Raw genomic sequence first — 22,594 nt, 5'->3', positions numbered from 1 at the left:
TTTTTTTGGGATGAGCCGCTCGTCGCTTGATGGAGCGAGCCTCACAGCCGCGAGCGCCGCCCACGCTGCGTCCAATGCGGTTGCCGCTGGCCTCGCCACAATCTCCAGCTGCCCGTTCCTCTGGACTGAGGAGCGGCTGCTGCTCCAGCGGATTCTGCGCGACCGCGAGCGTGAAGCTGACTTTAGCTCGCTCAAGACCCGTACGTAAAAGGCCTCCCCCCACCACCCAACCCCCAAACAGCAATCCAAACTCAAATCTCGAACTGCAGTTTTGTATGGCAGGAGTGAAGGAAGAGTCCTGCAGCTTTCACTTTATGGTCGTTCAATTTCCCATCCTTTCAATCTCTCTCGTTCTCACTCACTTCTCACTTCTCACTCAATCTCACTTCTCACTCACTTCTCACTTCTCACTTAATCTCGCCTTCTCATTCCAATGTGCTCTCGTTGCTGTTGCTCTGAGTATCGGGCTTTGCCTGGTCGAATTGTTTCAAAACAACAGAGTTGCGGTTTGAAATTCGGGGGTGGATTGGGGCTTACTTTCGTATCACCATTTTCGCTTTAAAACCTGATTTGACTGCATACGAATGTGTTCACTAACCGCGCTTTTGTGTTTGTTTTGTTTTCCAACATTTTGGCTTTGGATCCTTCTCTCTCGCTCCGACTTTCGGTCTCTCTCCCCCCCCCTCCTCCGCTGACCAAAAGGAAACTCGTTCATGCTGGTTCTCGACGAGGACGACACGCTGGGCATCGGGGAAGAGTCCCGCATGATTGTCGAGGAGCTGTTTGTGCGATCACCGTCATCAGCAACCCCGCCTCCTGCCACCAATGCTACTACCACCAGTAGTCGCAGCAGAGACACAACACCAAGCGCATCGAGCACGGACATGCCAATAGCAGACGATGGCGGCCCCAAGAGCGCATCGAGCACGAGCACAAGCACCACACTGTCCAGCTTGTCCTCTGTCGACGCTGCTTCGACAACAAGCAGCGAATCTGCCGCTCCAAGCAGCACCAGTGCCAGTACCAGTACCAGTGCCAGTGCGAGCAGTGCTACTGATGCCGATGACGAGGGCGAGTCGTTTGGCATCCGAGACAGCGACAACAGCACCCTGCCAAACGTCATTCGGACCGCCTCGCAGGAGGTCCTCAATATTGCAGTCACCGAGGCGTCCGCCGCAATCGGTGTCGACACACTCTCACCCAGCGATGCGGCCGAAATGACAAAGCGCATGTCGCAGACGACCGTCCGTGGCCGTGGTCTCTCCCCGCAGCGTCTCTCAATGTGGAGCATGTACTACGAGGGCAAAATGGATTTGCTGGCGCTGCTCGACGAGCTGGGCGATCTCGAAGATGTGGAACGGGAATACCTCTCGAATGCTCTCGAGTCGAACGACGCCAAGAAAGCAGCAGCGGGCAACACTGGTACGACACCTTTTGTGTGGCTGGTCGGTTTTGTGCTTCTTCTTTTCTGATTTAATTGGTGGGGTTTTTTTTGTTTTGTTTTGGTTATGCAGTCGCTCTCCATCAATCCATCATCTGGAACGCGACGGAATACTGCCTGTACATTGACATCCCGGCAGACAAGAATGGCTCTGGATGCACGTTCTCGATCGAGTCGGACGATCTGGTCTCACGCTCGCCGCAAACGCCTTCTGTGACCACCCCAACCCTACGCGTCACGGCGACGCTCGTTGAAAAGGACAAGTTGGCCGAGCGATGCGGTGTGCACGTTGGCGACACGGTCATGGTCATCAACGGCAATCGCGTCGAAGACTTGTCGCCGCAAGCCATCACGGACACGCTGGCGGACAAGGAGCACACGTTGTCGCTCATTCTGCGACGCCCCTTGGGCTCGCAGCAGCAAGGGACTGTTGTGCTCGACGAGTGGCTGTCGCCGGTGAATACGGACAACATTTGGCTCGAAACCACCACCACCGGGCAAAACATGCTGTTCGAAGACGCGGAAGGCAAAATTGTCAAAGCTGGCAGCCTGAATGCGCTCGTTTCGAGCCTCACCTCCAACCACGACCCGAACTTTGTGCACGTTTTCATGGTCACCTTCAAATCCTTCACCACGATGGAAGAGTTGCTCAAGAAGCTCTTCCAGCGCTACTTTGTGCCCGAGTGGGTCAAGCAACGCCAGAACAATGGACCCAACTTTGACGCGCGCGTGCAATTCCTGGTTTGCAACGTCCTCAAAAAGCTCATCAACGACCATTGGGCCGACTTTACAGGCCGATCCATCCTGCTCATGCGCGAATTCCTCTATCGTGCAAACAAGGGTGAGGCTCGCTCGGCGAGTGTTGAGAATGTGGCGAATGCGTTTGCTGGAAAGCTCAGCGCCATGGACAAGCGGAATGCCGCTCCCGCCAGCAGCCCCGCGCCGAGCTCAACAAACACCTCGCCGGCCGTCTCGCCCATCGTTGCGCAGCGCAAGCAAAGCATTTTCAAGTCTGCAGATCCTTTTATTCGCTCAAACAGCTCGCCAACAATGCAGTCGATTCTTCCGTCGCTGAATTCGCTGCGTTCCTTGAGCGGATCTTCGCTCGGGCTCCCTGGCCAACCACAGACGGCGGCGGCTGGATTGCCTGCTGGACAGCAACAGGCCGGGGCAGGAAACACTGAATTTGTGTCCAATCTCCTGTCGCCTGTCAAATCTGTCGCCGTGGCGCGACCCTCCCCTCTGAATTTCCGGTCGGAGGATATTGCCGCGCAAATCACTCTTGTGGATTCAATGCTCTTCCGGCGCATCAAATTCCACGAGCTGCTCGACCAGTCGTGGAGTCGCGACAAGCTCAAGCATCTCTCGCCGAACGTCCTCGGCGTCATTAAGCGCTTTAATGACGTGTCAAACTGGTGCGCGTTCGAGGTGTTGAGCGAGGACAAGGCGTCTGCTCGCGGCGATGTCATTGCCAAGTTTATCAAAATCCTGGTGCACTTGCGCACGCTCAACAACTTTTCGAGCATCATTTCCATCATTGCTGGCTTGAACTGCGCCGGTGTGGTGCGATTGAAGCACTCGTACAGCGCCGTGCCGAAAAAGTACCTGGATCAGCTGGTCGAGCTCACTGAGCTCATGTCCCACGAGAGCTCGTACCGCAACTACCGCCAGCAGCTGGTTGTATGCGGCTTGCCCTGTGTGCCGTATCTCGGCCTGTCGCTGTCCGATCTGACCTTCATGGATGACGGCAATCCAAACAAGCTCGATGGGCTGATCAACTTCTCCAAGCGACGCTTGGTCCAGCGCGTCATTGAGAGCATTCGCCTGTACCAGCTGGACGAGTACCCCATCCAGCCCGACCCAGTCATTCTGCAGATGATTGATCAGTATCCTCGCATGACGGAGGATGAAATGTACAAACGATCTATTGAAGTCGAGCCACGCGGCGGCCAGTCGTCCCAACGCCGGCCAACCTTGCTGAAGAAGCAAATCAAAAAGCTGACTGGCAATGACCGCCGCCAATCGCTGGCTTAGGTTGGTTTTTGTTTTTCGTTTCTTCTTTTTGTGAATCTGTTTTTTTTTTTTTTTTTTTTTTTTTTGTTTTCTTTCTACTAGTCGATTTTGTTATTGTCTAGCGCCTCTACCTTCTCGTTTCTGTATTTGGTGCTTGCTTTGGAATGCGTTCCGGATGATGTGTTTGCGTTGCTTGTTGTTTGCCTTCTCGTCCCCTACCTCATGCACGTTTGCTCCTGCAATGAAAAAAAAACTGCCTTTGTTTGCGGACGCAACTTGCAAGTATGCAGGTAATCGTTGTGGTTGTTGATGTGATGATGATGTTGTTCTTTCGATTATAATAATAACAATAATCAAAAAAAAAAAAAACGACTACAACTACAATACATGAGCTGAAGAATCGCAACGCTCTCATTGCCCGGAAAGGTCCTGCGTGCCGGAAAGTGTGACGACCACTTGGCCTGACTGCAAGAGATTGAGCAAGGCGAGACCGAGGGCGCGTCCAGCAAAGACGGACGGGATGGACACTGATTCCAGTCCGTCGTTGCGCATGGCCGACACTTGCTGTCGGTCTTCATTGTCTGTTTTCGGAAAGCATTCAAAAAAAATTGGTCGTGAGATGAGAGCACCACCTTAGCACACACACGATGGATGGATCAGCGACGATACCAATGATAACGACTGCAGCCGCGCCGACAGCAGCCGCTGTCCGAACTTTGTGCGCAAACAGGCAACTGCCACGCTCGACCAACACAATCCGATTCTTCATGCGTTCTGCCTGCTCGAGAGGCCTGCAACCGTCGAAAGGCTTTGCGATGGCAAGACTGCCGCTAACGGTTGAAGTGCTAGTGAGCACTGGTCCGAATAGCGCCGGTCCTACGACAAAAGTGTGCGGCTGTGCATCTGAGGGATAGATGATGCGGAGCAGTTTGTCGCTTGCATCAACAGTGGGGTCCTCTGTGGTTGTTCACAGCGATTCAAATCATCGGATCAGCCAGTCCACCTCAGTACCCTTGAAAATAACAAGGCAAACGTCAATCACCAACAAACACAACGACGGAAAACAACGTACTGCTATCGGCATGAGCTGCTTGTGCTGCTTGGGCTGCTGGTTGCTGAGCATGGGAAAGGCCGATGATTTGCTGCATCAACGCCTGCCCTTCCATCAAGAGTTGCGTGGTCACGCACTGCGCTGGGTTGAATGAGACTTTAAAGTGGTCCCCAGAGGGTTGCAGATCAATGCCTCGCAAACTCAGATAGTTTCGGTGGATGGGATTGGACGGGTTGATTGAGGATGCGTCACCAGACCTGTTTCAACACAGCAAAGCAAAATGAGCACCAAGTGATACCAAGTTCTGAGTGGTATCTGGAGCCTGAATGGAGAGGGAAAAACATTGGCGACATACCATGGCGGAGGAGTCGGCTCTGAAGCAACAGCTGGGGCTTCTTGAGGCAAGCAGATATTCCACAAGGGCGACAAACCACCACTCAGAACAAACTGAGTAAAGGCAGCGTGTGCATCGTAGACTTGGAAAACGGGACACGAGAGTTGCTGGTGGGTCGAGCTCCTGGGGATGGTGTCATCCTCAGGAAACGGGGTGGTGCGCCCAGCAATCGTTGACAAGTTCAGCGGCAGCAAGTGGGCCTCGGTGGTGAAGACGAAATTCTCAACGTCAATCGTCAAATCGTCCTCCATGCGGTTGCCACTGGCACGGTCGCTGTCAAACAGCAAATACAAGTACTTGAACGTTTCGGACAGGACAAACGAGTCCATTCTATCTTCGAGGCGCAGTGTGTTGACGTCCGCAATGGCGGCCCAGCCGCAGTTGACGCGAGCCGTCGACTTGATCTTTTCGAGGACTTGGCGACCAATCTCCAGGTACAGCGGGTCTTTGGTGGCGCGATACAGGTAATAGGTCGACTCGATAAACTCGGGACGGAGCGGATGATGCACCCAGTGAGCGCGGTGGTCGGCGGTAAAGCCCTCGGGCAAAAAGCCAAAGCGCTTGACCACATCAAAGTACATTTGGTGGCTTTCTTTCGCGGCATCCACGTCGCCCTTCAGAACTTGCAGACCAGGCCAGAAGGCGGAAAGCGCGTCAACAATCAAGTTGTTGCGGTTGGCAGAATACGGCTGGTGCATGCGAGTGTCGATAAACCACGCGCCCCGCTTGACGTGCGTCATTACGGCCGAGTAGTGAGTGTTGAACACATCCAAGTAGACCGCATCGCCCAGCAGCATGTACGCTTTGAGCAGGTACTCGTAGTACGAGTCAATGCCGGCGCCAATCCCAGACTCTTCGCGGAGCCACTGCCCCGTGTGCGTGTGAATGACGTTTCCAATCAGATTGTCCGCGCTGCGCCGGGACCACAAGGCACGCATGGCGTTTTTGGCCTTCTCTTCAAACACGGGGTTGCCAGTCAGGCGGCTCAGCGCGCCAAACTCGAGAATCATTGATCCAGCACATGCCGTGCAGGTGGAATGGTCTTTGAGCGCCTCCTTGGTCATGCCAAAGCGCAGATTGACTCGCGCGTACGGAATGCCTGTGGGAGTGTCAAACGCTGGGAGTAGTCGTGTGCCCAAGTCGTACGCCATTGCCAACAAGCGGCCGTTGTACGTGTGCGGGCTTCGGCCAAGGCGTCGGTTGGCGATTTCCAGCGCAAGAACATGCGCAGATATCAACCCGCCCACCATGCGAATATTGGTCTCAAACACCGACACCACCACATCCGCGTCCAACCGTATGTCCAGGGCTACTTTTGCTACGGCCCACATGAATTCGTCGTAGTCTCCCATGACCTGGAAGAAGGAGGACGAGCACGACCGAGATCGAGATGAGTTCGTGTGCAGAAGAGGTTTTAGCAATTGCGCTCAACTAGCTTACCGCCAACGTATCCATCGAATCGACGAGAGTGAGCGCAAAGCTGGAATCGTGTGCAGATGCCCCGATATCAGCGTGAGCAAATCATAGCGCACCAAGGTTTGGAACAGTCAAGACTTACCGTCCCAACGCATCATCCATGTCACCACGGTTTGGGGTAACACCGCGTACTCGTCCAGTGCAGCTCAATGGCATCAGTTCATCCGCTGGGTAGGCATATTTCTGCATCAACACAATACGTACAAGCGTGAGTCGACATTGACAGCCCTGCATGCACTGAAATCTCCAATGCTCACCATGTACGAGTTAAACCCGTGATAGAACATTTCCTTTGCAGCGTCCCTGTGATGGATTGAAGGCATCATTGTAAAGTGAGTCTCCCCGTTGATCCATTCAATCCCAACTATCCATCCCAGCCCAGTGGTACCTCAGCTCGCGTTGCATTGCAGGAGTGATTTCGCTGGCAGGCGATGATGGCAATGGCGGCTGCTTTCCACGCACCGCGCTGCCATTCGCATTCGCAGCCGAGCTCTGTGCTGGACGAGTGGGCCAAGCAATCCATGCAATGACAGCCAACGCCAGCAGGACCCGCAGTGGAGTGGACATTTGGCGCGGCGCGGCAGGGTTGAATCTCGAGCCAACTCCTAACAGTATGTTGTGCCTTTGGATCCCCACCCCCTTTTTTGACCTTTGGAACACCTGGCCTGTGACTTGACTACTCAAGAATTAGAAAGCCCTCGCTTCGCTTGGGGGATGAGACTTGAGAGAGCACAAACAGTGGAGAAGCTCGGGCTCAAATTGAAACGAACGAATGGCTTGGACTGAGCTGTCTCTCCAACAGCCTCCAAAAGCGAAACAGTATGCCACAAAGAGAGAGAGAACAGATGAATTGAAGATTCAGACTATTGGAAGCGAGATCGACAACGCAAGGCGGGAAAACTCACTTGTCGCTCGTTCGATTGGATGGGGTGGTTGACGCTGCCTGCTTCAGCGATTTCTTCAACGGCAGCGCTTTTGTGAGGTCTGAGGATTTCTGTGATCTAGACTTGATGAGTTTTCGCTTCGTCCTTCGACGAGTGCATGATTGATCGCTGTTTCTTCGTTCTCAATGCAATTCCAGCCAATTGTTGTTTTTTTTCTTTGCCTTCCTTTTTGACTTTTGACTTTTGCCATCCACGTTTCTTCTTGTCGTTGCTGTACTTTTTGTGTACTTGTGTTTTTTTTGTCTGATTCCACGACTTTTCTTTTTGTCATTTCTTAGACCAAATGGTTCAGAGCTCACTCGTGGCTTTTTGGTATTGAATTTGTCTTCCATTGCGTTTTTCCATTGCAATTGAAAATCAAGCAAAAAAAAAAATCAAGTTGTTTTTTTCAAAAGATCTCGTTTTTTTCGGGTTCTTTTTTTTTTTTTTTTTGCTTGTTTTTTTGCTTTGCTGTTCTGTGCTTGTTTCGAGAGCGAGCGGCGCGTGAGGGGGTTGTAGCGATGCGATGGGACTGCGCAGTCGCACGCGCATGGGAGGAGGGGCTGCTCCCAGAGCACTGGGATTTGCCGCGGCAGCAAAAGAGTTTCCACGAAGGATGACCAAATAAATGGTCTTAGGCCAGCCTGTATTTTTTTTTTTTTTTTTGATGGCGGGCAACTGTTTTTTTGTTTTTTTCCGCTTGTTTTTTTGGATGCTTTTGCTGCCTGTTGCTGTTCGGGAGAAGGGTGTTGCTGAAGCCACGATGCAGCAGTGGTGGCAGACGCAGGCATGAGCGGAAGTCGGAGGGGCGTAAGGTCATTTCCTTCCTTCCGATCGCGATGAAAAGCTGGCAACAATTTCTTTTTTCTTTTTCTTTTTCTTTTTTTTTCTTTTTTTTGTAATGGAAACCCATACAAAAAACACGTTTTGCCTTCTTTTTTTTTTCGCCTTTTTTTTTTCTTCTTTTTTTCGTTTTCCTCTTTTTTGCTTTGTGCTCGCCGCTGTCCTCCCCCCCCCTCTCTCCATCGCCCATCTGCATTGCGGCGTGTGAGCGTGTCAGTGGGCTCTTGTTGTGTTTCGCAGCGGCCGCCTTCACTGCTCAGCATCACAAGCATCCAAAGCAAAAAAAGAGAACCGTTTTTTTTTTTCTTGTTCTTGTTCTTGTGCACCCTTTTTTTTCCTTCTTTTTTTTTTTTTTTCTAACCGTTTCGCATTGTTATTTTATTTTATTTTGTATTATTTTTTATTTTCAACCCCTCGTGGCAGTTTTTGGTGTTTTTTTTTCCCCTTTTTCTTTTTTTTTTTCTTCCTTATCGTTCCTTCTCTGTTTTTTTTTTTTTTTTGTTTCAAAGAGAGAATCGCTTGTCGTTCATCTCTTCGGACTGCGTTTGTGCGATTCGTTGAGGTCGAAGGAGGCAGGAGAGAGGCGGGTGGGTGGTCGGTTGAGATTGCTGTGGCTGTGATTTGTGTGATCTATCCGAAAAGTGTTGGAGCGATCGATGGTTTTGCATTTCTCCCGCTTTTATTTCGGTTTTTTCGTTTTTTCGTTGCCTTTTGCTTCTTGTTCATCATGGCGACTCACTTGTTTTCGTATCTCTGCGCTTCCTTGTTTTTTTGGCTTGCTTGGGTCGCAACAGGGAACTCTCTCGGTCGCTTCCTTTTCCTGTGGAAGTTCCATTTTTTTCGTTGTTTTTTTTTTCCCATTGCGTTCCGCGTTGCGTTCGCTTCCTCTTCCTATTCCTTCTCCTTCTTCACTGTTTCCTCGTAAACAACTAAAACATTATACACACAATGGCGGACGGCGGTTCACCCAGCGCGGCATTGCCCGAAATCGACGTTGACAACATCATTGAGCGACTCTTGTCGGTGCGCGGCGAGCGACCGGGCAAGCAGGTGCAACTCGCAGAGCACGAAATCCGTGGCCTGTGCTTGGCTGCACGCGACATTTTCATCAAGCAGCCCATCCTGCTCGAGCTCGAGGCGCCCATCAAGATTTGCGGCGACGTGCACGGCCAATATTTCGACCTGCTGCGCCTGTTCGAGTACGGCGGCTTCCCCCCGGATGCCAACTACCTCTTCCTCGGTGACTACGTCGACCGTGGCCGGCAATCGCTCGAGACCATCTGCCTCCTGCTCGCGTACAAGATCAAGTATCCCGAGAACTTTTTCATTCTCCGCGGCAACCACGAGTGCGCATCGATCAACCGAATCTATGGCTTTTACGACGAGTGCAAGCGCCGATACAACATTAAGTTGTGGAAGACGTTCACGGACTGCTTCAACTGCCTGCCCATTGCCGCCATTATCGACGAAAAGATCTTTTGCATGCACGGCGGTCTCTCGCCCGACCTCCACTCGATGGAGCAAATCAAGAAGGTCATGCGACCCACCGACGTGCCAGACACTGGCTTGTTGTGCGATCTGCTCTGGTCCGACCCCGAGAAGGACATTCAAGGCTGGGGCGAGAACGACCGCGGCGTCTCGTTCACTTTTGGTCCCGACGTGGTCAGCAAGTTCTTGCAAAAGCACGACATTGATTTGATTTGCCGCGCTCACCAAGTCGTTGAGGATGGCTACGAGTTTTTCGCCAAGCGACAACTCGTCACTGTTTTCTCCGCCCCCAACTATTGCGGTGAATTCGACAACGCCGGTGCCATGATGAGCGTCGACGACACGCTTATGTGCTCGTTCCACATCTTGAAACCGGCCGACAAGAAGGCTGCCGACAAGAAGAAGGCTGGCAAGACGTCGCCAAAGAAGGCGCTCAAGAAGGGCATGTAAAAAAAAAAAGCCAGAAGCAAGACTCAAAAAAAAAAAGCATCAAATCAAAAACCACCACCCCCTCCACTGGATAGTGAACTGCAACTGGAGGATTTCCCTTGGGTCTTATCTTCAGCGACTTTTTCCTTTCTGCTTCTTGTCACTTTCTTTGGATGTTTGACCTGTCGTTTTGCTTCATTTTTTTCTCTTCTTTTGGTATTTCCTCTTTTGTGAGACTTGGACTGGCTGCCTTTTTCCGTGCATCCTCTCGGGTTTTCTGTCGCTTTTGTCATGTTGTTGTTTGTTGTTGTCTGTTCCTCCTCGATTGAGTTTCCTTTTTTCGAAAATGTTTTTTGGCCTCTCGCTTTTTTTGAACGCGCGCGTTTTGATGGCGATGCTGGCCTTCAGGAATGGAATGCAGCCCCATCTTCGCGATTGATCTCCGATGCTGAGCTGCTGACATTGTCTGATTTATTCTCTGCTTTCATTTTACCCTTGCGCTCGAACGTTCCTGTTCGTGTCGTCAAGCGCTTTTTGTAAAGCATTCTGTATACCCTCTTCTCTTTGTTCTGTGTTTTACTCCTCACTCACCATTCCCACTCCCAATCTTGCATTGTGATTACTCTATGTGTTATTAAACATGACACTTTTTTTTTTTACGCTTGCATCTCTTTTTTTTTTTTGTTGTTGTTGTTGTTGTTGTTGTTGTTGTTGTTGTTGTTGTTTCCATCCATTTACTGTGATCTAGTTCAGCTCCTATTGCTCAGAGGAACTAAAGACAAACAAAACAAACAACAAAAAACTTTCAGAAAGCGAAAGCAATCGAAAACAAAAACCAAAAAACAAAACGAAACCAAAACTGCTGAAAGCGCTCATGCCGATGAGAGCCAGACATCGAAGGCAAGCCTGACAATGTCAACACGCCCGTTCACGGTGGTCGTGTAAAGCACGGCGTCCGGCGTGGTAGTGAGGTACTTGTTGCCGGGAGCAGGCACACTCGCGACCAACTTGCCGTTGATGAGCGTTCGGATTTCGATCGTTTCAGCCGCAAACCCGCAAACAAACGGAACATGGTATGCTGTGTAGGTAACAAGCAAATCATCCCAAAAATTCAAAATGAGTTTATGACTAAAGTCTCTGAGCCAAAATGCTTTTGCGTTTGCAAGAAGGGGAAAAAAAAAACCTTCAACCATTGCGTACCAACTGCGGAAGGAACGGCAGTCCACTTGAGGTCATAGTTGCGACTGGTTTTACCGACGAAATCCTTAAAGACGCTGAGATGGTTGTAGCAGAGAAGAACCTCGTTGTCGACGGGAATGGCTTGGAGCGGGTTGACCTTGCCGTCGGCCACAAACAGCTCGCGAATTTGACTGCCTTTCAGGGTGATGAGATCAAACTCGGTGCGGAAGCCGACAACGACGCGGTTGTTGTTGTCGCAGAAGGAAATGACGCTCGGCGGGTCGGGTGTCAGCAGTTCTTGAACCATCTTGAACTGTCCGGTGACCACAGGGCCGATGTGCTCAAACACAAGCACTCGGTTGCGCACTGCAACACAAAGCTTGAGGGCTCCCGAGAAGTGGGTTTCCGTCTCCCATTCGCCGACGGCGTAGAGGTGGCAGTCGGAGGACTTGCCAATTTTGAATTTTTTGCAGCGACCCTTCGGCACAGCATTGCCAATCAGCAATAAGTCCAGCGGGAAGACGTACACATGCCCGCCCTTGCCAGACTTGTTTGAGCGGCAGATGAGCAATCCCGGCCGCTCAATAACAGTGAGTTGCACAATCGACTGTTTGTCGATAATCTTTTGGCAGAGGTCGCCATGGGTGACAAACACGCCGGCTGTGGTGGCAATCACGACACGCTCGCCCCACAGAGCACCGCACACGATCGTTCCGTTGGAAAATCCATCGACCACGGTGACAGGAGCCCAAGCCGAACTGCCGGCGTCCACGCGCGATGTCGGCGCCAGTCCGCTCTGAATGCGCTTGACGCGAAGTATCTGGCCCACTTCGTGCATTTTCAGCGTCACGGGCGGAGTCTGGTTGCCGGCCATAAACTTTTTTTGGGTCTCGCCAAGGAGCGTGTCCAGAGTACGCTCCATTTTCTTCAGAAACACGGGCGCGCTGTAGGACGCCTTCTCGCCGTTCATGAGCTTGACCAGCAGGAATTCTCGCAGGTCGGCCTTGTGGCTAAACACGGCAGGGTTGGGGAGGGGTGGGCCATACTCGTTCACGCAGTCTTTGGTCGCCATGTTCAGAAGGTACTGTTGCCGGGAGGGATCGTACCGAACAATAGCATTGACGTGAATGAAATGTGACTTGATTTCGTCAGGATCGAATAGTGGCTCGTAAGGAGTGGAAGCGTCGCCGTCCACAAACACAATGGTCACGATGTCGTTGCCGAGATGGCGCTTGCGCTCCAGTTGCTGTGCGTTGTCTGCCGAGAATGGCAGCATCGTCGAAACGTGGAACATGATTTGGTGACCGTGGTAGCTCGTCCAAATGGAGTGTGTGCCGGTGGTGCCGGTCTTGACATCGAGGCCACCGCGGAATTTCTAACAATGATGGGAGTTTGAGTGGACCAGGAAAAACTGAAGAAAAAAAAAACAACTAGCTGTTGAATTCGGCTCCTCCCCCCCCCGGCGCCTCCCCTCTTCTTACATCAAAGCCCTTGAGATCCACTTTGGTGCCCAGAGCTTCGACAAACTCGTTGAACGCAGGCGACGGGTCGTTGTTGGAGAACATTTCATCGTCCGTCCGCTGCCCAGGCTTGGCGTACAGAATGCCAAACTTGAAGTTCACGGCGCCCTCTTGCTCTTCAAGCACGAGAAGATCCTCTTGCACATCGGGATCAAGCACTTCCTTGACCTTGTCGGCGTTCTTGATGCCAAAGACCTTGAGCATGTCGCCAGAGGCCAGCTCCTTCTTGTCCTTCTCCAGGAATGGTAGACACAGCCGCTCTGAGCCTTCCTTGCGCCAGCGGATGAGACGCCACTGCAGATTGCCATTGTTGTCCTGGTCTGTCAGCACGGCAGACACGAGGAAGGGCTTCTCGTCGACCAGACCGATAATGTTCTTGTGATCGTGGCCTAGAAAGTACTTAAAGTACCATCGCGTCTCGCCCTCGGCATCCTCCAGAACTAGGTGTTGGAAGACGTTCATCGTAGCCGGCGTGCTTGAGCCGTCCTCGAAGCGGTATCCCGGCACGCGTTTCACCAGATTGGTTGCCATGTTTTTGTTTGAGGAAAGTCAATGTGGTCAAGTTGGACGGTCACCCCTGAGACCAATAGCCAGAATCGAAAAAACGTGTAACAACGTGAGCTTGGTTGTTCATCCAAATAGTTACATCCATGCAAACGCAGGCCAGTGCAGTAGCGGTAGTGGCTCTCCTTTTTCCACCGTGAGATGCCAAATGTTCTCGCCTCCACCCCATCGCGTCTCACTGAGCGCCCAGTTCATCATAAATTCGAATCTTCAAATCCGAATCGAGTTGCTGTTTCAAATCAAATCAAATCTTCATCTCGATCATAAAATAAAGCCAAACCTTAAAACCTGGACTTGACTAAATTTGTGTTTGTGTTGTGGTTTTTTTTTTTTTTTTTTTTTTTTTGTATTATTACGATGAGTAGTTGGGTGAAATCTCGCTTGGTTGCTTTCACATCTGGCTCACCCACAAACCCTCTTCAATGACCGCTTGTTCAGTGCTACCCATCGCCACTTGGCTCGCGGAGGAAATAGAGGCGAGGGAGGAAGCGACAAACGATGAGTGAGGCAGGCTTCTCCCTGTCAATGGCAATCCGCACCAATGCGCCACCATCGCCATCACCACCATGACACTCCTGACAGGAAAAGCGCGAGAGCACACCACACATGGAAGAAGCGCAAAGCAGCGAGAACGAAGCACGCGGGGCGTAACGAAGAGCTGCACTGCACTTTGCGCACTCCGCTGTTTGAATCTCTCCCTTCCGTTGCGCTGTCGCTCGCTCTCTCTGCTCTCTCTGAACGCACTCGGAAAGTGCAACGGTGCATCACGCCAAGCGATGAATCAACTGAGCGACGGAGCGGAATGGCAAGCTGGGGACGAAAAAAGTGTCACTTCCGCTGCGAAACGCGTTAAAAATCTCCAGCGAAAAACACAACCCAAAAAAAAAAAAAAAAAAAAAACGTACAAGAAAACAAACAAAAAGTGAACCCAGCGAACAACACGAACAATGAATGGGGAAAACGTCCCGAGGAAGAATGGCATTGTCAAAACAGCTCAATACGCTGACAAAGGCACGCCTCAAGAATGATTCAAGGTCGCCGCAAAGATGGACCAGCTCTGATGGAGCGATGTGAGCATGTACAGACAAAGCTCGTCGAGGCCCTGGCCGCGGGTCTGATATGCGACAATCGCATCAATGTAGTGCTTGTAAGCGCGAGAATGACCGGAAGTAATGACCACGGGGAATGGTACGCCGCACTTTTGGAACACGTAGGACGCGAGAAGCCGACACAGGCGACCGTTTCCGTTCTCAAATGGATGCAACGTTATCACTTGAACAAACAGCCAGGCAGCAAGGCGGTAAGGCGCCAGCTTCCGAGTTGCAAAGCGCTCGTTAAACTGCTCAATGATCTTGCTCAGCGAAGCTGAAATGGTACCAGCTTCAGGAAACGAGTACTTTCCAGCGCAGCAGTGATGCTGGCGAAACCGGCCAGCTCGGATCGGGGCAGTCGTCTCGTCGCTGAGCGCGCCTTTCATCAGAATACGATGTGTCTCACATACGAGCTCGACCGAGAGTGGCTGATCTAGTGCTCCTTGCAAGTGACGCAACGCAAGAAGATGCTGCTGGAGTTGGTACAAGGAACGCTCGCTGCTGTGTTGTCCCTCCGAATGCCACAGCACAATCGCAGGAGATTCGAGAGCCAGAGGCGATGGTTGCTCCCAGAGCTCGTCCAGTAGAGCGTACGTCTCTTGCTCGCTCGTGCCTTTGGCGAGAGTCCCCTCGAGCTTGTTTGACAAATACACGACGGCTAGTGCGCGACTTTTGGCAAAAGCAGCCATGGACTTGTCATGCACCAGCGTCTCTTGCCATTTCGTCACATCCGCCCACATTTGGTGCATTCTGGCTTGAGGCTCCAACTCGTGGGAGCGAAACCACGCGGGAACGCGCTTGATGCACAGCCCACTTGTCCAAAATTCTGCAACAAGCCAAGAATCAATTGGTTTTTTCCGCGCCACAAAAACCCAAAGTCCCTCAGCCTGGATTCAACAGACCTGGCCATTGTGTATTGGTCGCCACCACGGAGTCTCCTTTACTCATGGAAGCTCTCTGAAAAGAAATAGCGAAGGATCGGGCTGAAACAAAGTGAGTGACATCATGTGCAGAATTGGCGCTTTGGCCATTTATTCTCTGTTATGATCAGAGATCGTTCCACGAAGATACGAGTAATGGGTTGATGATGAGAGTAATAACAAGGAAACAAGAGACTTCACTTATACAAAGCGACGAGAACATCAATCCATAACACCGCTCCTCACAGAAGCATCAACGCACACGTTTCACACACCACAACGCGATTTAAAATCGATGCAATGCCGTCGATTACGGAAGATACACCATCGCCCAGAGACAGCTCGCCGGGTCTTGACACAGCTGGACGCTCGAGACCACTGCAGCCGTTTCAGGATGGACGCCAACCAAGAAGAGAGTGGTGGCCGGAGCGCCAGATTGTTTCGTGAAAATGCCGTAGAGAATGCGCTTTTCAGAGTCGAATGCGACAATATCGCCGTTCGTGTAGGTGTAGTCTTTGACAGTGCCAATTTTCTTCAATGCTCCAGTGGCGGAATCGAGAGACATGAGCTGCCGCGTCGTGCTGGCGTCATCGAAGGTAAAGCAAAGCATAGAGTTGGTGCCTTGGTCAAAGGCCATGCTGTTGACATTGTACTTGTCTGGGATCTGGTGAGCAATCTGCCCGGTTGTCAAGTTGACGGCAAACAAGTCCGTCTCGAGGGTGCCATTGTTGCTGACGTCCAACTCGACCCACTGAATGCCGGCAGAGGGGTCAAATCCAGAGCTGCCACCCAGCAAGTCTGTCGAGGTGGTTGATGGGATGAGAGCCACGTTGCTGGTCACACCGGTGATTGGGTTGATCGAAAGAATGAAGTGGGTGGAATTGCCTGCTTCGCGCCCCATGGCAATGAGCCGATTTGTAAGGGGGTCAAAGTCGAACACTTGACCAACGCCAATGAACATACTCGAGACGAACGGGAGCGGCGTCTGAGAAACGACGAGTCCGGTGTTCATGTCCAGCCCAATCACGACCTGACCCGTCGCGTTTTGTCCAACGGCATAAAAGATGCTACTGACGGGATCCACCGCCGCCAGCTGCTGGGATTGGAGGAAGGGCACGGCAGGTCCGACCGTCGTGATGTTGCCCGTTTTCGGATCGATGCGCACCAAGTTAAAATTGGCGCCAATGCCATACAGGCCGGACGGAGGTCGCAGCGCAGCAGCAAAAGTAGCACCCGTGCCAAGCGTAATAGCAGCAATCATGCAGCTAACAGCAGCCAGCATGAGCGCAGAGCATGAGCGGCAAGTAGCCATTTTCTTGCAAATCTCGCAGTTTTGGTAAACAAACACAAAAAGCACACTGCCAACCCCTAAAATCGAGAACAAAATTGCCGGTCTTTTTTGAAAACAGCGGCAACGAAACGGGGCAAAAAAAAGCAAGACTGACGAGTGTCGTTCTTGTATTTTATTGGGGTTTTTTTCAAATCGGGACGAGCTCTGCTGTTTGGCGGCAGAAAAGCAACCAAGGCGGACACATGCTGGAGGTTGTTTGGTCTTAAAAACATGGTCTGTATTTCACTACGTAAAACCAATTTCACACATGAAAATGTTGAAGCATCGCAAAGAGTTTCAACAAAAAAGAGCAATGCAAGAAGAGCGACAGGGGGTGGTCGCGTGGGGATGAAAACCCCCAACTACAGACGAGGGAACATCATATCACCAGCAGATTATCGATTGGCATCCCGGGCGATAGTGGTCAGTCGTCGATGAACAAGGAACGAAGCGGCGCTCGAAGCGATACATGCGCCAAACATAATGTAGGCAGGCACGGATCGGGCGGCGGGACGCTCGAGCAGCGACAAAATAACCCCTACAGCACCGTTGAGCTTCAAGTGAGGCAAAGAATGGCACATCCAAGAAAAAGAGCAAGACCAAAAGGTATATAACGCCGTCTGCATGAGAGCAGTGGCTAAAAAGTTACCGGTGGCCGCCAAGGTCGAAACAAGGCCTTCGACGGAAGTCAGCGTGTGCACGGCGGAAAAGCCGTTATCCGAGAGTGTGTACTTGCAAACACCAAGGCCTAGATGCGCACGCAATGACACGTTGAGTGTGATATTGTTGACCAGAAACCTCAAACTCGAGCGGTTTGGCGAAGGTGGTCAATTTGGCGCAGAGCGGCACACACAACCCAACCCAACCCAGCCCAGCCCAACCCAACATTCAAACATTTCCACCAATGGCAAAAGTGCCAACTCCAAATCCAAGCAAAACAAAGTGCGCCATACCCATGATGGCAGCGGCGGTGATGCGGGTGGTGAGCTCGTCGGCGGTCACTCCAACAAGCTGCAAGACCGCCAACGGCGACAGGAAGGCCGGAGCGAGCAGCGCAGTCTGCACGGCGCCCGACGTCTGGATGAACTTGTGCAAGTCCTCTGGCAAGTGGTGTGGGTTGTCCGCCCCGAGCAGCCATTGCGCCTGGCATGTCCAAGTGCGAGTGCCCAAGCAAAACGGTCAGTATCTGTATGAAACCGCTCCCAATTCAACAAGTCAAACCTCCAACCCCCAACCCCCGCACCCATTTCCACAATCAAGCCTGTTTAAGCCATGGAGTTGATATATCGAGCATCTTGAGTGACAGTAGGTTGGCCGAGTGGTCGTCGTCGAGGCGTTTTGAACTCTCAATGCAAGACGCTCAGGCAGACCCAAAACCACCAAACCACCACCACCCCCTCCCAAAGCAAGACTCGCCTTGGTGTTGGTGCGCTGGCCAAGCAGCTTCTTGGACTTGCGCTTGCTCGCCAGAACATGGCCGGAGCCGTCGCTGCGCTCTGCGTCTTCGTCACTCGAGCTCATTGTAAATCAAATAGAAAAAAAAAAAAAAAAAAAAAAGGAGTGAGTTTGGCTTTTTGAAATTGAAGGAAAAAATCCGATTTTGAACCATTGTTTGTATTTTCAGACAAGATGGGGAAAAGTGTGGCAAGGGGAGAAGAAATAGAACATGCAAGAACACCCGGCTCTGACATGCAGCAGACACGCAACACAATACAAAACCAAAGCAATAAAAAAAAAACCAACGAAAAGGGGCGCACGAATGAAACAACAAACCAAATTCCGGTAAGGCTGGTGGCAAACAGGGATGAGCATGACACAGAGATAAGCAGAACAAGAACAAGAACAAGAAGAAGAGCAAGAAGAAACAGGCAAACAAATACAACAACTAGACACAGGATTTGCAAGACTGGTGGAAACCACTACTACAATCATTGGAGTTGGACATTCGGCGAGGAGCGACGAACAGTGCCAGCTCCCTTCTCCAAAAGCGCAGCGCCTTCGTTCAGCTTGACCTGGTCTCGCTCCACTTTGAGATCGCGGAAATACTCGATAATATAGTACTTCATGCGGCCCTGCTCGTACATTTTTCGGAAGACAGACGAGGAGGACGTGCCACCGCCTCGCACTGTGCCTCGGCCGTCCTTGGAATTTGCGTCGCCGAAATCGTCCGACTCGTAGGCGATAAGGCACATGTCCGAAATCGTGCGCAGGGTGCGCGCAATCATGCGCAGCTTTTCAAAGTTGATCATGCCGTCGACCTTGGATGGATTGCCTTCGTGGATAAAGACAAGATCCTTGATCAGGAGCGGGAAGAAGGGCGTCATTGGTGCGCTCGAGTCGGCCAGCAGCGCGCGATAGATGCCCATGTTGCGCGAGGGATTCATGAGCGCCTCCAGCTCCTTGAGCGACTCGGACACGCGCTTGGGGACCTTCTCCCAAGTCTCCTTCAGGCGCGTGCTGGCCGTGTTGGACAAGCCCGAGACGATGGCAAACAGCGAGTTGTAGTTCTTGAAGGTGCGCAGGTGCTTGCCGATCGCCACAAACGCCTTGATGACATCGACGCGACGCTTGACATCGCGCGTCATGACAATTTCGTTGACGACCCAAAAGTTGATCATGTTGAAGCGGTCGACAAACTTGTTGAGCGCGTCGGTCTGGGCGATACCGAGCTTGAACAAGTGTTCGACGTACTCTTGCACTTGAATGTCACGGAAGAGCTGCGAGTCGAGGATGGTCAGCTCGCGGGCCACATCCAAGGGCTCCATGTTGAGTAATTGACTCTCGCCCTCAATCGCAATTGACTCTGGAGCGGGGAAGCGCTCGGGATTCAAATTGTAGCGCAGATAAAAGCGGGCGTTGATGCTGAGGCTGGCAGCCAGGTTGTCTTGTGTTGGTCGTACCATGGACTGCTTTTCAGAAACAAACACTTGCATGAGAGAGTACTCGTTCTCGTGCTTGGCCTTGATGCCGAACTGCTCCACAGCCTGGACGACAACCTCTTGTGCGGTCGTGTTCTTGCGCACAAGAAGAAACTTGTGCGTCAGGTCGTGTCGATAAATCTTGATGACGTCCATGTCGCCTTCGGCAGCAGCTGCCTCAACCAGCGGCGAGGACGGGGACGGGGTGCCGCCGTTGACCATGGCCAGAGCGCCGCCCAGCGCGGTCGCAATGCCCTTCTCAGTGTCCTTGCCGCGGCCAAGGAAGCGACCAGCAAACGACGACTTGCGCTTGAAGAGATTTGCCATGGCTTTGGGGTCGGCATTGTCGATCGAGAGGGACTTTGTCAAAGTTTGAGTCTCGGCAGACTTTGGGACAAGGCCGGTGCTTTCCTTGGCGGAGGCCAACTGCCGCACCTCGCGGTTCATCTCATACTTGTTGAGATAGCCCTCGAACTTGGCAAGCGCATCAAGCATGGGCAGTTTCCCGGCAAAGTCGATCGCAGCATGGTTGTGCAGCCAGAAGAGCACCACGAACGCAATGACCTGAGCCTCCGAGCGGGAGGCTCCGTTCACCTGCTTCGTGCAAGCTGGCTGTGCGAGACGGGCGAGCAAGCGATTGATCACTTCCTCGCTCGAGATAAAGGTGCGGTAGGTCAGGAAAAAGTCTGAAACGTAAAACTTGTCCGAAACATGCTGCTCGTCCAACACGAGTCGCTCGATGAGCTTGTCCACTGTGGCCGTCACAATCAGCTCGTTGACGGTTTCGCCGGACGAGTCGGCGGCGGTCCGCTTTTCGAGAACGAGCACGACCTTGCCGCCTTCTTCGACGCGCGTCGTGTTGCTTTCAACCAGCTTCAAGATGCGCTCATACTCTTCCAACGAAACAGTGACGAGTTCACAGGAATCTTCGCGCGTCATGATGGTGGCATCCGTTCGGCGCACGCCCTCGACCACGAATGGTTGGTGGCCAAAGCACTCGCCCTCTTTGATAGTGCAGAGAATGTCGCCATCCACAACAACGTCGACCGAGCCGCGGATGACGGCAAACCACTGCGGGTTGCAGTACTCGTCCACCAAGTCAATAATCTGGTTGGACTCGGCAAACAGCCGCAGCGTCATGGCTGCGCACAGTTCCCGCCGCGCGGTCGTCTTGAGTGCCGCAAACGCGCTGAGAATTTCGAGGTCTTTGACAAGCGACTTGACTTCGTCGGGAGTGCGGTCTTTGGGCGCCTTGTCGAGAACAAGTCGCACTGTGTCTTGCAGGAGCGACGCGGTGGTGCTCGTCTCGCCATCCGTGTCCTCGTCCTCGTCGCCAGAAGGGCCGGCCGAGCTGTCGCCTCCGGACAGCCCACTGCCACTCGCCGAGACGATGGAGCGATTGAGCCCTCTGCGAACCATCTTGGGCTTGCCCGAGGAAGACGAGCTCTCGTCAAGCGAGACGGCGCGCAACGACGACCGTCGCTTCATGCGTGACGAGCCTTCCGAGCCATTCTCGCCGTCCACGCCGAGCATGCCCGCAGCTCCGCCACCACCGGGAATGAGTTGCTGTGGGCTGACTGGCGCCGGGCTATTGCTACCTTCTGAGGCGTGGTCTTCGCTGTCCAAGCCGTCGCTGTCGGTGACAATCAGTGTGAGCCTTCGCGACATTTTGTTTGTATGGGTCTTGTTGCAGGCTGCTTGAGTTGTGTGCACTGGAGGGTGGGGGCTTTTTTTTTTTGTTCCAAAGGGAGGGTTTTGTCGTCCACCGCTTTGTTTTTTGTTTTCCTTCTTGTTTTCCTTTGTATGCTCGTCGGTAGTCAAGCGCGGGGGTAGTCAGACTGAGAAGTGTAGTCAGGCCAGGTTCAAACCAGAACAAAGTAGCGAAACTTGTTCGGTTGTTTTGGTTGCTCTGTTTGTAAGGAACACACACACACACATTGAGAATGCATGTGAGTTTTGCATTGTACACACTGCAGTTCAGTTCAGCCCAAACACACTGCCAGGTAGGGAAATAAGGGAATAAGGTGGGAAACCCAAAAAAAAAAAAAAAAAGTGTCATGATTTTTGCCCACACAAGACAACACGCAGCCCCAAGCCTCGGACTCCTCCACCCTTTACCTCCCCCCCTCACTAAGGTGTTGCAAGGACGGGCGCCATCATCACAAGCGCAGCAGACGTTGCATCAAAATTGAGAATACCACAAATCAAAAAACCGATATTTTCTTTTCTTTTTCTTTTTTTTTTTTTTTTTTGTAGTTTTCTCGCTTTTGCCTCGGCTTGTTGTTGTTCACGCTTCTTTTTGGTTGTCTCCCGCCACAGCCGAGCGGTGAACCAATGAAGAGCTCACAAGAAGCAGACAAGCGACCAAAAAGTCATGCTTGCAAACCCAGCAGCAGATCTTTGATAAAACTGTGGTAAAGATCTAAAATCTAAAAAGCTTCAAATCTTGTCGGTTTTTTTTTTTTTTTTTTTCCTTTACAACCGAATATTTTTTATTTTTGAATCTTTTTTTTTTTTTTTGGCAGTGACAATTGAACTTGATTCAAAGCGAGATTGGCAGCAACGGGGCGGCGATGGCAGTCCGGAACAAACCACCCGAGGCGGGGGGCCCAAATGACCAGCTGTCGAAGGCCATGCACGCGACTCGGCCCCCACTGGCCGCGATGCAGGCGACCACAGAACTAGGTCTCCATTGAATTTCAAGCCCAACTTGTTTTTTTTTTTTGTTTTTTTGTTTTTTTGTGCCGCTCGGCTTTATCGCACGTTTGCGCGGCCACTGTCGCTCCGACTCCGCACGTGTGTGCAGCAGCACAGCGCATGTGTTTCCGTGCAATGCTCGCCGCACTGGCAAGACGCCAGCGCACATCAACAATTGTGTGCGGTACAAAAATACTACTGATTTTTCTTTTCATATTCTCATTCAAAATCCAACGAAAAAAAAAAAACTTACAAAAAAAAAAAAAGAGTGGATTTCCGTCGATACGGTTTTTGTTTTTTTTTTTTTTTTTTGTTTT

At 51.8% G+C, this 22,594-nt stretch overlaps 8 protein-coding genes across 8 annotated transcripts; 2 read left to right on the top strand and 6 right to left on the bottom strand.

Moving 5' to 3' along the window:
* Positions 1 to 9: 9 nt before the first annotated feature.
* CAOG_06717 (ras guanine nucleotide exchange factor) lies at positions 10 to 3,795 on the top strand (the record flags this gene model as incomplete). The annotated part of the gene is made up of 3 exons (XM_004344288.2): positions 10 to 200; positions 703 to 1,422; positions 1,515 to 3,795. Coding segments are annotated over 3 exons (2,872 nt in total), but the record flags the coding sequence as incomplete, so codon positions are not given.
* On the bottom strand, positions 3,770 to 7,150 carry CAOG_06716 (Edem2-PA). Its single transcript, XM_004344287.2, has 8 exons — positions 6,764 to 7,150; positions 6,633 to 6,678; positions 6,458 to 6,558; positions 6,340 to 6,379; positions 4,861 to 6,254; positions 4,527 to 4,762; positions 4,124 to 4,411; positions 3,770 to 4,035 (listed from the first exon to the last, which is right to left on the bottom strand). The coding sequence occupies exons 1-8, from the start codon at positions 6,940 to 6,942 to the stop codon at positions 3,866 to 3,868; spliced, it is 2,454 nt and encodes an 817-aa protein (XP_004344337.1). The 5' UTR covers positions 6,943 to 7,150; the 3' UTR covers positions 3,770 to 3,865.
* A 462-nt stretch (positions 7,151 to 7,612) lies between these two features.
* CAOG_06715 (protein phosphatase type 1) lies at positions 7,613 to 10,730 on the top strand. Its single transcript, XM_004344286.2, has 2 exons — positions 7,613 to 7,631; positions 8,936 to 10,730. The coding sequence occupies exon 2, from the start codon at positions 9,090 to 9,092 to the stop codon at positions 10,077 to 10,079; it is 990 nt and encodes a 329-aa protein (XP_004344336.1). The 5' UTR covers positions 7,613 to 7,631; positions 8,936 to 9,089; the 3' UTR covers positions 10,080 to 10,730.
* Positions 10,731 to 10,736: 6 nt separating this feature from the next.
* On the bottom strand, positions 10,737 to 14,277 carry CAOG_06714 (hypothetical protein). The gene is made up of 4 exons (XM_004344285.2): positions 14,227 to 14,277; positions 12,719 to 13,334; positions 11,259 to 12,612; positions 10,737 to 11,136 (listed from the first exon to the last, which is right to left on the bottom strand). The coding sequence occupies exons 2-4, from the start codon at positions 13,286 to 13,288 to the stop codon at positions 10,931 to 10,933; spliced, it is 2,130 nt and encodes a 709-aa protein (XP_004344335.2). The 5' UTR covers positions 13,289 to 13,334; positions 14,227 to 14,277; the 3' UTR covers positions 10,737 to 10,930.
* Positions 14,278 to 14,339: 62 nt separating this feature from the next.
* Positions 14,340 to 15,161, bottom strand: CAOG_06713 (hypothetical protein; the record flags this gene model as incomplete). Its single annotated transcript, XM_004344284.1, has 1 exon — positions 14,340 to 15,161. The coding sequence occupies one exon, from the start codon at positions 15,159 to 15,161 to the stop codon at positions 14,340 to 14,342; it is 822 nt and encodes a 273-aa protein (XP_004344334.1).
* A 481-nt stretch (positions 15,162 to 15,642) lies between these two features.
* Positions 15,643 to 16,644, bottom strand: CAOG_06712 (hypothetical protein; the record flags this gene model as incomplete). The annotated part of the gene is made up of 1 exon (XM_004344283.1): positions 15,643 to 16,644. One exon carries the CDS (start codon positions 16,642 to 16,644, stop codon positions 15,643 to 15,645), a length of 1,002 nt encoding a protein of 333 aa, XP_004344333.1.
* Positions 16,645 to 16,873: 229 nt separating this feature from the next.
* Positions 16,874 to 18,206, bottom strand: CAOG_06711 (hypothetical protein). The gene is made up of 4 exons (XM_004344282.2): positions 18,079 to 18,206; positions 17,616 to 17,805; positions 17,312 to 17,410; positions 16,874 to 17,200 (listed from the first exon to the last, which is right to left on the bottom strand). The coding sequence occupies exons 1-4, from the start codon at positions 18,181 to 18,183 to the stop codon at positions 17,058 to 17,060; spliced, it is 537 nt and encodes a 178-aa protein (XP_004344332.2). The 5' UTR covers positions 18,184 to 18,206; the 3' UTR covers positions 16,874 to 17,057.
* Positions 18,207 to 18,255: 49 nt separating this feature from the next.
* On the bottom strand, positions 18,256 to 21,508 carry CAOG_06710 (rap guanine nucleotide exchange factor 4). Its single transcript, XM_004344281.2, has one exon. It carries the CDS (start codon positions 21,246 to 21,248, stop codon positions 18,591 to 18,593), a length of 2,658 nt encoding a protein of 885 aa, XP_004344331.1. The 5' UTR covers positions 21,249 to 21,508; the 3' UTR covers positions 18,256 to 18,590.
* Positions 21,509 to 22,594: the final 1,086 nt, after the last annotated feature.

This window comes from Capsaspora owczarzaki, assembly GCF_000151315.2.
Source record: "Capsaspora owczarzaki ATCC 30864 unplaced genomic scaffold supercont2.12, whole genome shotgun sequence".
NCBI classification, from domain to species: Eukaryota; class Filasterea; order Ministeriida; family Capsasporidae; genus Capsaspora; species Capsaspora owczarzaki.
The sequence above is the reverse complement of the archived record's forward strand: the minus strand, read 5'-3'. Positions and strand labels throughout refer to the sequence as shown.